Raw genomic sequence first — 12742 nt, 5'->3', positions numbered from 1 at the left:
GCAACTGAATTAGAATTCAAACTGTTGAGAGACTCAAAATCTTGAAAATGCAGCTGGCATACTTACCACTGATGGTAATTTAGAGACTAACAAATGGTAGGATGCAGAATTAAGTGTGTGATTGTAGACAGCTCAGATTTCCCTTTAAATCTTGGAAATCCAGTCTAATGTAGAGGCTTTTACAAACATGCATCTTTTCCTTGCTTATGCAATGTGCTGTGTCTCAGTTTGGCCTTTTGCTTAATTAGCCTTTGTGTTAATGGCCAATTGACTGTGGAACTTGAATAATGTTTTCCCTCCAATGATCTAGCCTTGTATCAGTACTTCTGTGTGAATGAAGGCTACTGTAGCAGACAGTGAACAGCAATGAAAGAGGTTTTGTCATTAATCAACTTGAAAGTCACCATTTCGAATACTTCATGGCCTCAGACAAAAGCCGGCAAAGTAGAAATCAGATTCCATAGACATACAAAAAATAGCGAATATATTTAATTATTAAATCTTCATAAATTGTTGAAGAGCTGAAAAGCAGCAACATTAACTCTGATAATAGCTTGGTATTAAAGTGGGACTTCAACACTTGAGTGCACTTGGAAGAAAGAACATTTTTATACTTAAATCCATTTTCTTTGTCAGTGTTTTTCTATATTTCCCTTGTTGCTATTAAAAATATGTCTGAATAAGCAGGACAGGCCTGACAGAGAGGTGGAAGCTAGACAAAGAACTGTGGCCACCTACACTAGACAAGATTTCCACCATTGCAGGTCCACCAGTGCTAGTAACAATGAAATGGCTAGTGTAGCCATGCCACCAGTATTTTTACCACTGCATCATCTACACCCCACTCTGTACAAGACTAAAAGACATGTTGGTAAAAATGCTGATGCCCTATTAATACCAATGCTCCCACGAGTGGAGCTACAGTGTTGTTAGTGCAATAGCATGAGACTTCACCAAAAAGTCTAGTGAAGACTCAACCATAAAGGGTGGTACAGCTGGTTTGCAAAGCTGGTTTGCAAAGAGTGCCCAGCTACTTTCAAAGCCATTTAGTACAAGCCATCAGAGTAAAAGGCTTTCCTCAGCTGGGCCTCAGACTCAGTAGAAAGGGAATGGATTTTCTTTAGCTCTAGCTCCTTGTATTCATAGATTCATAGATTATAGGACTGGAAGGGACCTCGAGAGGTCATCTCATTCAGTCGATAGGGGTCATTATTACAGTTGGTTGGGAATTTTCCAATCAAACATTTTTGGAGGGGAGTGGGAGCTGGAAAATGCTGATCTGTCAAAACCAAAAATGTTTGCAGGAAAGGGTCGGTTTCGATGAATTTACAATTTAGAAAGTGTTGGGAAAAACATTTAAAAGTTGTCAGAATACCACATTTTGACATTTTCAAAATGAAAAAAGTTCCATTTTTTATTTTGAAACGACTTTTCATTTTGAAACGTAAGTTAATTTACAGTAAAAATGTAAAAAAGATTGCAATGGAAACAAAATGTTTTGAAATTATTGGAATTAAACATTTGAATTGACTGAATCAATTTTTTTTTCCAGCTTTTTGATTCACAATTTTTTTGAGATGTTAACTTTTTGTCCCAATTTGGGACAGAAAAAATGTGCAAAAATCCTCACGAAATGGGGTAACCATTTTCCACCCAGCTCTAGTCAGTATCCACTGATTACACTCCTGCTATTAGCCCTTATTATATTCAGTGATAGCAAGAAGGAACATTCAGTTATTAGATCATAGATTTGCCCCACCCCATCCTTCATTCACCGGGGTGTCCTCTCTCAACTGGTTTATACAAATGCTAGGAGGAGGGACTTGACTGCATTTCTCCATGGAGCTCCTGCTGATCCACTCAGCTTCATTAGAGAACTGTAGGCAGCCAGGTGGCTCCGTTCCCTTGCAATCCTGGCAGCTTTTGTAGGGATATCTGGCTTCTGCCAGATCCTGTGGGGGAGGGTCCTTTCACTCCATCATAAGCTTTTTCTCCATTGCAACCCAGCTTTTCCTTCTACTTTGTCATAATCCTATGTCTGATGCTGTGAGAGTTACCGTATAGTCACAAATTCAGCATTATGGTTTCACTGCGGGAATAGGTAACAAAAAATGAGCTATTCTGTGAATGTTAAGAGTTTTGAAACTCTATATACTTGACAATAGCATTGTTATTTGCCTGTCACATAGTTCAAAATACTGTAAAGCACACAGCTTGGTAGCAGACTCACCAAAAGGGTATGCTGACCATGTAGAAATCTAGCTTATTGGGAGAAGCATACAAGTCTGATTCACCTAGCTAGACAGAAGCTAAAATAGTGGTGGAAAAGCTCATTGTTCAAGCACATACATTTTAGGGGGAGGGGGAGTAGTCACGCTGCATTCACTTATCTAAAGGGACAAACCAGCCTGAGAATGGATAGAAAATCTGTACTGATACGACAGTCCAGAAGCACTCACCAGTTTCTGTTTCTAGACTTGAGGCAGCTGCTACAGTAAATGTTATCTTGTTCTGCAGCTATGACACCTATTATCATGGGTGGTGGAGAGGAAGGGGAGGAAGAAAAATACAAATGGCCTCTGGCCTTTAGAGATGTATCTACTTTTAGAATGACCTCATTATTGGTCATTATCATCAAATGTTAATGATGGACCTGAACCAAAACCCTAGATTCAAATACACCTGAACTTTAGGGTTCAGGTTGGAATATGGAACTAAATGCAAGTTTTGGCCCATATAATATATATACACACAATATGTGTTCATTTTCTTTCTCTCATATTCATATTTTATATATATATATATATAAAAAAATAACACTCCAAAACCATGCAGTTAGTGCTGCAATGAACTCAGCCGTAGCGTATTAATAATCAATAGCTTTAAAATAATATTTACTAGTCCAAGTCTTTGTTCTGTTCATATATGCTGCTTTAACCATACCACGGCCTGTGAATATATTTACTGGGAAGATTAGATTGGCTGTATTCTAACACTAATTTGTTTTCTGGTAACACCATGATACATTCACTCTGTCTAGTTTGTAATGCACAGAGATGATCAAACCTGAAGATTTACTTTTTAAAAATAAGACTTTTTCATTTTTGTTTTTTAATACAGATGGTCCACAGATGAATAATGTGGTACCAACTTCTCCTCTCCTCTCTCAGATGGCACATCCACATTCATACCCCAGCATCGGACAGATCACAAATCCTTATGAACAACAGCCCCCGGGCAAGGAGCTTAACAAGTATGCCTCCCTAAAGGCAGTCGGTAAGCAAGAAAAATAATGCATGATTCCTCGTTTAATTCAATATGTTGCATATTCTGGTGTCAGCTAACAATCAGCCTTTAAGTTAAAAAGAAATCCTTACTGTTCTGACCACTTAATTATAGAATTTGAGCCATTCCAATATTATTTCAGTTAGAAAGTACTGTACTCCATAAATTAACACTGAGGTCACTTTACAATTAGGCATAAGGAAATTAAAAATAAGGATTTTGTACACGCACAGGCACACAAACATTATTTTCAGTTTATAGCACTTTTGCTGTGTTCACAAATACTGCATTTCCTCATACAAATCAATTAATTGTGTACTGAACAGGTTCTTATATAAATAGTTACCCAGTCTGTGCACTCAGATAAGGGATATGCAAGAATAGATGAATGTGCAAATTTAGAGAATACAATTTAGGCAACTGGTTTGTGTTTCCATACAGAAAGCACAACTAACTATATACCTTCAGTCAGAATGACTTTTATTTGAAGCAATTAGCAGGCTATTGGTGTATAATCTAGGCATGTTGTGAGGCCTCATGCCTTTAACCACCTATACATACATGATTGTGGCTTATTGCTGTCAGAGTATGGCTCATTAATTTAATATATATTTGTTTTTAAAGCTCATGAAAAGGCAGTTTGTATGGATGGGGGCAGCAGTGGACAGATAGGGGATGCAATGTACCCTTCGTTTATGGAAGTTATTTTTCTAATACATTTTGAGAGATGTAACATTCCCTAGCACAACACTTAGGGATATGAACTGTTTGTTACCTTATCACTTCTGTTCCCTTCTAGTCAACAAGAAAGCAAAAATTAGGGATTCTGTCCATTCTTAGCTTCCCACCAACCCTTTCCCAGTTCCTATATATGGAAGTTACATATAGAACAGCATCAGATCTTCTGTTTTCAGAGGTGGCTATTTGGTTCAGACAAATAGTTGTATAGCTGAGAAAACTCAGATATTCAAAGGAAGTCATCACACTAGAACAATTATTCATTGCAAGTTGAAATCCGAGCTTGTTGGCAAATGATTTTTCCATGCACACTCACAAGATCTGCTAGTCTGTTAATCAAGTTTTACATTCAGGTGGGTTTTTACTAGAGTGATACAAAACCTGCCAGTTTCAGTTGTTACCCAAAGTCGTCTCTTGAGCAGAGATGCCACTGGCAAACAACAAAGACTTTGATGCTGTTCTACATTTACACCAATTTTGCCCTTTCATCTGGCTGTATACACCCACACGTAAATTGTAAAGTTCCCTCAGATTCTAATCACTTTAGTTCCATCACTTTAGTTTTCCCTTTGCATTTGATGACAAGTGATTTAAGCATTGATCCAATTGCCTACAGCAGAAATGTAATAATGAGTGTGGTTTTCATCTCTCTGTGGTACATGGAAACGAACCATAGCCATTTAAGTGCAGCTCACGCTACATGATCTTTATGTTAGGAATTAGTTGACTATGCTCAATTCCCTTTTCTTGCAGAGAAACATTACTGGCAACTATTAGCAGCCGGTATTACAGTATGTAAATATCACCAATCATAACATGGTCTTAAAATCCAATTGATAAGATGTTTAGGCGATTGAAAAAGTGATGCATTACCAGCTGCAGTATTAAAGTTAACAGAGCTAAGGCAGCTGCTTCCTCCTGTACTATAGATGTCCAAATAATTTGGCTGCTTATTTCTAGCAGACAACTACTCAGCCTGCAAATAACTTTATGTAAGATACGGTAAGAGCTCTATTCTTAAAAACCTAATGGCCCATAGTAATTCAGGGCACACAGTGCTGCACCTGCATAAAGTTTAGCACTTCAGACAAACTCAGGACTCCTGAGCACAAGAACTGCTAAACAAGAACAGTGCCATTGTTATTAATTAATGTGGTGTTAAAAGCACCTGATTCAGCACAAAGAGTGCCAGGGAACAGAGTTGAAATGGCCATCATTGACATTATATATTTTATTTAAATTGGAGAGCCTTTTACATGAGGAAATTCAAACAGCAGATTCAATGTGTCTCTGCAATCTAGGGTGACCATACATCCCATTTTAGCCAGGACAGTCCCTTTTTTAGGCCCTATCGCAGCTGTCCCGATTTTTTGGGGCAAAACTGAGCATTCATCCAGTTTGCTCTTGCCAACTGATCATCAGTTGGCAAGAGTAAACTGGACAAATGCAGAGTTTTGTCAAAAAAGTAGGATGGGACCCCTAGCAGGGTGCGGAGGAACGTGCAGATGTGGGGAGCGAGTGGCAACACCAGCACCATGCTGGAGGGAGGACTGGGAGAGTGGCTTGGGCCGACTGGCCCCACACGCAGGGGGGCTGGACTGGCTTTGCACACAGGAAGTGGGTTGTGGGGGAGCTTGGTCCAGCTCCATTTGTCAAAGGAAGGGGGACCTCAGGCCAGCCCCGTATGGACAGGAGGCAGGGAGGGCTCGGCCAGCCCTGCACGAGGGAGGGAGAAATGGGCCTCGGGCTGGCTCATGGGATGTCTCATTTTCCCTTTGGGAAAAGATGATCACACTACTCCTATCTAAATTCCTCCTACAAGTTCCAAGGAAGAGGAGATTTTTTTCTTCACTTTCTGCTGTTTTGTAGAGTAGCTATTTGATGCAGCCTCCAGTGCTGGGATTCTATGGCATGTAGGCCAGGAACTAAGGATCAAATTTGCTTTTGCCCACCAACTTGTGTATTTATTTATGTCTGTGTAAAACAGTACTATTCTGATGGGATAACATTTTACACCCACTTTGCACTCCTGTAAAGGGCTACCAAAGGTGCAGGATAATGGCAAATTGAGGCTAATAGTTGTTTTCCCCCAGCAGAATTTTATTCTCTCTCCCCCCACTTCCCCAGAAACAACACTTGCTTTCTCCACTGGAATCTTACTGGGTCTTTCTGGAACAGAAGACTACGATTTGCACTTCTCTGCAATAGTGGGAGTAGATCCAACTTCATGAATTACTAATAAACTTGAATGTTTATTGCCATCTGCTGCCCCCTTTCCATGCTCCATCGCTATCCAGCTAGAATTTTTTTTCCCCATCAGCATTAGACTCCTGCCACCACCCATGATGGATATCAGGGATGACGTCTGATGATATACGTTCCCCTGCTGCCTGCTCCCATGGATTTGAGAGCAATAGTTCTCACCCTAGTCCATGTCATTTGACTTGTTTTTAATTAGTTAGAATCATTCCCAAAGATTAAACACACACTATTATTTATATTAGATTAGTGTCTAGGAGCTCTAGTTGTGGACCAGGACCTCATTGTGCTAGGTAATGTACAAATACAATATACTAAAGGTTCTACAAGCTTTTCCCCAAAGCCACCTCTTTCAAAAAATTGCACTGAATGCTGGGTGGCATAGAGCACTCAGTGTTCAGCCATCTTAATTTTTGGATCACCTGCAATGGCAAGATCCTGGTCTCCTTTGGTACTTTTACAACATTTCATTATTTATGTGGAAAAGTGCAGAAAGTGGTTTTGTACATAAATTATTCTTATTTCCAATTCATCAACCTTGTTTGTACTCCATGCTTAAATGGTCATTGTTCATTTATGCACTGCTGACATAGAAAGCTCTTGAAAAGGACGTGGGCAGTGTACCTGAACATGTTCACTAAATCGGAGTGCTGGGATTTACTAAACACAGAGTCACTTCCTCATAAGACTTTGCAATCCATTGGACATTCAGAAGGCATGATTAGTCCAACTTGAACTCCTCCTCCTGAGCTATAACAGTTGAATGCCAACTTTCCCTCAGTCAGAGATTCATGCAAGGTATTAGTTATCTTCGTGCATACATATATAGGCAAACAGTTAGCATTTTTAAGGCCCAATTCTGCACTCCTGACTCACACAAGTAGTTCATTTCTTTCCAGGATTTCCAAGGACTGGCAAGTGGCCAAAGCACCTGTCCTCAGTGGAACTACTTACATAAATAAACAAGACTATCTGCATGCAGCTGAATGACCACCTCCTAGTTCACAGCTCCCAGCATCCCTTGAGGTTTAGCAGTTCTTTGATCCCATAGGGGATAACAAAGTTAAACAGCATACTTGTCCTACTCATGGCCAAAGTGAGAAACTACAAATATAATGCTCAAAATCTTCCACAATTTCATGTTGTGATTGTTGCTCCACTGTTTTGTCTTCCCCAAGTAGAAGATACCACTCTTAGCTGGGACCCCTGCAGTTGCTCAGTGAAGCCACACATGAGAACTAAAGGAAAGTACTGTAATATAAACCTGAATTGTATTACCTCCCACGCAGATTGTTCTAGAGGGAAGGGATTTCTGCATGGCAGACAGTGGCACCTCCGCTACGCTACCCACTAGATTCCATGGAGCTCCAGTTAAGGGGCATCTACAGAAAGCAAGGGGTGGAATTGGGGAGAAATAGGTAGGAAAACAATACTATGGACGCACTATCCCCTCCTTGCACACAACACAGAAGATGCGTTTATGGCTTCATAGGGGATGATCCTTTAGAAAAATCAGAATTAAAATTATTAGGCATAATACAATTATACTATGCTATCAACTGCCACCTACCACACCGTTAGACTGATAAGTAAAGAACCATGTTTCTTTGCAAAGGTGCAAAGAGGGATGGCAAAATAAATACCACACTTGTACTTTTTCATTTCCAACAGCAAAGAAATATCAGCTACCATTTCCGTAAATGGTGGCACAAAAATGGATTAAAAGAATCTTAGACACAGGAATAGCTCACTGAGTTTAATGCCTAGGAAACAGACAGGGAAGTACAGATTAAGACATCATTTGTCATATCCAGAGGGTGATTCAGTTAATAATTTCATATATTTAGAGGTATATGCAGTGTCATATATAATGCTAGATGAGGCAATTTGCCTGATTCAACATTGGGGCCATGGATCTATCAGAACCAAGTGTGACATACAAGCCTGATATATATATAAAATCTAGTGTGGCTGGAGCTTTGGGGTGTTCATTTGCTAAGTATTATGTTAGGTAATCCCTGCTTTTCCCCCAAGGTACAGGAGATGTAGTTTTAAGCATCTTGGCATTAGTGGACTAAGCATGAAATCAGAAATACCTTGGGACCACAGTTTTGAAGCTCAGTGCTGTCCAAGGAGCCCTTCTCTCTTCTCATATAGACAAATTGTGTCTATTTGGCTACTCTGTGTGTGGGTGTTTCTGCTGAGAACTTGAAAATTGCTGTCCATTTTGTACAGACTTTCAGGACCCATTCCTGCTCCCAATGAAATCATGCAGACTTTTTCTATTGACTTCAGTGGCAGCTGGATTAGTTCTTGTATATCCTTTAGATGTTGTCAGAGGGAAAAAACCCTACCCTGATGTCCTTAATCAACATTTCCCCCTTTCCTATCATGCAATGCACTAATTGTCACTTTCTATCTCAGAGATGGGTGCATTTTAATTTAGCTGTGAACACTCTGGTTGTGAAATGCCTTGGTATCCCAGATACCATACAATATCAGTAGTTTGGGTGGTGTCTTATTGCAGTCTTTAAGAAATTACATTTTATTGTAGACTCCTTTGCTACCTGGTGATTTTCTCTTTCTGGGCCTGGGGAATACGAGGATTAGTAATCAGCCATCACAAAAGGCAATGTTCATGTTACAGACACATCCATCCTTCAGCAACTAAATAGAGCTGTGAAAAGGTAGCTCTTTAGGGATAAGACTGGTCTTAGTAGAAGTGACATCTAGACTGCGGAGAGTGGGGAAAAGAGACTGCAAACAGTCTAGTAGAGGCAGCTTTAACACCAAAGTAGGACTCACACAAACACTTTCATGTGTGTCTTCTCACCTTTACTTGTCAAGTAGTGTATCCAGCTTTAAAGAATTTTGTAGGAGGTAAGGATGGTTATCAGCAGCACAAAGGCATTTTATCATTTTTAAATAGTCACTAAAGTAGTAAAGTATAGAAAAGATTTAGAAACTATTATTCAGATCTCATCTTAAGAGAGAGAATACCTGGACCATTGGATGTCTAGTTATTTTTGATAAATAGATTTAGGATTTACTAAGCCAAACACTGCATGTTTTTTATCTTAAGGAATGAATTTGACACAGTGTCGGTTTCCATTGGTGAGCGTGAACCTCATGAAGTTTTGAGAGTCTGTCAAATTATCAACCTATTTTTCAATCTTACATATCTAGTTTAAATTTGAGAATCTCTTTAATTCCAGGTTTCAGATCTATGTCCCCCCGCTCCAAAAAGGATTTCAGTTTTAATCAATTAAAGGAAAGCTTGCATTATGTTTTATGTTAAAGACACCCCTCCCGCACCAAAAGCGAGGCTGGTTCTCTGAAAGCTAATTGAATTTTCAAACCCATATTATTTGACAGTGTTCATAATAAGACAAAATTAATTTCCCACATACCTGTCTTCCATAGTGTACAATGTGTAGACCTGTATGAGCAGCAGCATTGATCCAATTGGCCTAATGCAGTGTTTCCCAAACTTGGGATGCCGCTTGTGTAGGAAAAGCCCCTGGCAGGCCAGGCCAGTTTGTTTACCTGCCGTGTCTGCAGGTCCAACCGATCGTGGCTCCCACTGGCCGCGGTTCGCTGCTCCAGGCCAATGAGAGCTGCAGGAAGCGGTGCAGGCCTGGAGCAGCGAACCGCGGCCAGTGGGAGCCGCGATCGGCTGGACCTGCGGATGCAGCTGGTAAACAAACCAGCCTGGCCCGCCAGGGGCTTTCCCTACACAAGCGGCATCCCAAGTTTGGGAAACACTGGCTTAATGAAATACATTACCTGATTAGAAGGGTTTTCCCCCTCTATTGCTAGTGGTTGCATGATTTGTTGGCAACAGGCTAACAATCAAAACAGGTTTATTTCCATCCATTTAGCAGATCAGTGATCAGTAAGAAGCCAGTAAATCTAAATCCAGGGTGCCTCTAGAAAAGCCTATTTTAATGAAAACTTTATGAATTACACATAGGACTTTACGGTAAGTGATACAACAGGAAATGTGTGGGATGATGTCTAGGCTTTGTCTGTGCTACAGAACAAAAATGGTTACAGCTGAACAGAATTCAGTGCCTTTTGTATATGCTCCATTTACAAATAAAACATGGCTTCCCCCCTCCCACTCCAACTGCCAGCCCTGCGGGATTTCATAGGGTCCAGTCAAGTCAGTTACACCAACATTTCAAAAAGAATCCACCCCCATGAGACATCTAGGAATTGATTTTCATAGCTGCTGAGCATCCACTGCTCCCATTGACTTTAGTGACCCCTTGGGAGTGCTCAGCACCTCTAAAAATTGGGCCAGACTCTCTCAGGGTAGGGCCTCAAATTATGGAGGCTTTTGAAAATCTTAGTCTCTCAGTCCATTGTTATGGGTATAAAACTGACCTCACAAGGCTTTCATGAGGCTCATCAGACCTTTTATAAAATATTTTGAGATCTTCAGATGAAAATTGCTACATTATTGCAAAATAATTCAGCACTTGTCGACTTTGGATGAATGGGGAAAGATTCAGAAGAGAACTCTACTCAATAGGTGAATAGTTTCTCATGAGTAGGAGCTCTCAGTACACTGCTTTTATATTCTTTATTTCATTTTGACACTCTGTTTGTGTAAAAGTCATGATAACCGTATGATATTTTGTGCCAAAGTTCAATCTAAAGTTATGCTTTCTTTTTAAATCCCCAAAAGTGAAAATTAAATTAGAACCCTTCTTTAAAAGGTTGCTTTAAATCTCACAGTGCTGGGGTTAAGCCAGAGAAGGACAATGAAAGTGTATGAGAGGGATTCTGATATCTCATTAGCATTTAAAATCAGGTGTGTACTGCAAGAAGTGAAATGGAGAGTTCTGGCTTAGGGAGGCAAACTCATTTAAGGGACAGATTCCAATTCCTGTACTCACCTTACTTATCAAAGTAGCTCTATTGAGTTCAGAGGGGCTATTTGTGGATTAAGGTACTATTGAATATGAGCAAGCGTATGAGAATCAGGTCCTAAGCAGAGTGTAATATCTTTAAATATCTATCTTTAAACTATTTGAATTCAGTGTACTGTGCTTATGATGTTTGTGATATGAAACAGAACAAACATACTAGCATGTCTTGATTATTTTTTAGGAGAGTATGATGGTGATTTTCCTGTGATGACACTTAAGTCAAAAGGTACTGTAGGATCTTTTGCTCTTTTGTTCTAACCAAAAATCAAAACCCAAATGCAGATAAACGTTAGCAGTCTTCACCTTTGTACGATGATGCACATTGACATCAGCTGTGTGGTTTTTTCCCCCAACAATGCCAGATAGAGCAATTAGGCAAATGATGGGAATGAACCCTTTATTGTAAATATTATATAAATAGCAGCTGTTAACAGTCTGCCATTTCGGTATTGCAAAGGCTGTTCTAACTGGAGCAAATGAGTATAAGAAAGAAATCTCACAGGTAAGAAATCACAGACATTACTGCTTTACTCCTACACTTCTATACTGTAATAATAAGAGGCTTTGGGGGGAGGGGAAGTGCAGTAACATGATTTGCAAGGCACCCACTGAATTTTCCCACTTTTTTTTTTTGGCCTAAAAATTGAATTTTTCTGAAATATTAGCGATGTGACTACAACAGCTAAAATCCCCACTACAATATCTGTGGCATACATCAGAGAGTCATATCACATCATCATGGTAACACTTTAGATAAGATTTCTGGCCTTTATGGAGGAGAAAGTTTATGTGCCCCAGAAAGCCAGGTAAGCCACTATTATGAAAAAAGTGTGTTTCTTTACTGTACCACCTCAGGGAAGAAAGACTGGTTTGGGATGCTGTTGCCTATTTCAAAAATATAATTCTATATCATGGGCTTTCCTACTGCATGACTGGTGAGTGTAGAAGAATGACCTAGTGGTTAGGATTACTACCCTCAGGGGCAGTTGAGCTCTTATGAAGGGGGAGACTCTTAAATGATAAAAGCAGCTATCTGGGAACAATTTCACAGGAAATTCCACAATATATGTTTTCCATTCTGAAATGGAATGAAAACAAAATATTTCAAAATTTCCCATGAGATGAAATTTTAAAAAAATAATTTCAGGCCAAAACATTTGTTTTGATTTAAAAAAAAAAAAAAAGTCAAAACATTTGGTTCTGATTTTCATGTTTTAAAAATATTTTTATATAAAGCAATTAATTTGGTTTCAAAAAGTATTTTCACTATGGAAAATCAAAATGTTTCATTCTGAAAAGGTTATTAAAATGGGACATTTGAACTTTATCAAAATGCTTTGTTTCATTCCCTCCCGAAACAACATTTAGTTGAAAGTGACACATTTCATTTTGACAAATACAGCAATTTTGACAAAATGACAGTTTTGACAGCTTCAACAAAAAAAATCCCCCCCCCCCCCCCCAGCTCTAACAACGAGCTCCTCTCTTGTGATTAAATGGAGCTTCAGCCAAGGAGACTAACT

General features: G+C 39.5%; 1 protein-coding gene across 2 annotated transcripts in view; it reads left to right on the top strand.

Annotated features, from left to right (window-relative positions):
- SHISA9 (shisa family member 9) overlaps window positions 1-12742 on the top strand; it is a 266486-nt gene that overhangs the window by 236015 nt on the left and 17729 nt on the right. Inside the window, exons 3-4 of one of the 2 annotated variants that reach the window (XM_054041002.1) lie at window positions 3121-3276; window positions 11401-11445. In XM_054041002.1, the coding sequence (XP_053896977.1) occupies window positions 3121-3276; window positions 11401-11445 (201 nt within the window). The remainder of the gene's footprint in view (window positions 1-3120; window positions 3277-11400; window positions 11446-12742) is intronic. The other variant, XM_054041003.1, reaches the window with a different exon arrangement.

This window comes from Malaclemys terrapin, chromosome 10 (assembly GCF_027887155.1).
Source record: "Malaclemys terrapin pileata isolate rMalTer1 chromosome 10, rMalTer1.hap1, whole genome shotgun sequence".
Classification (NCBI taxonomy): Eukaryota; Metazoa; Chordata; order Testudines; family Emydidae; genus Malaclemys; species Malaclemys terrapin.
Note: the sequence above shows the minus strand (reverse complement) of the source record. Positions and strands in the feature narration are given on the sequence as shown.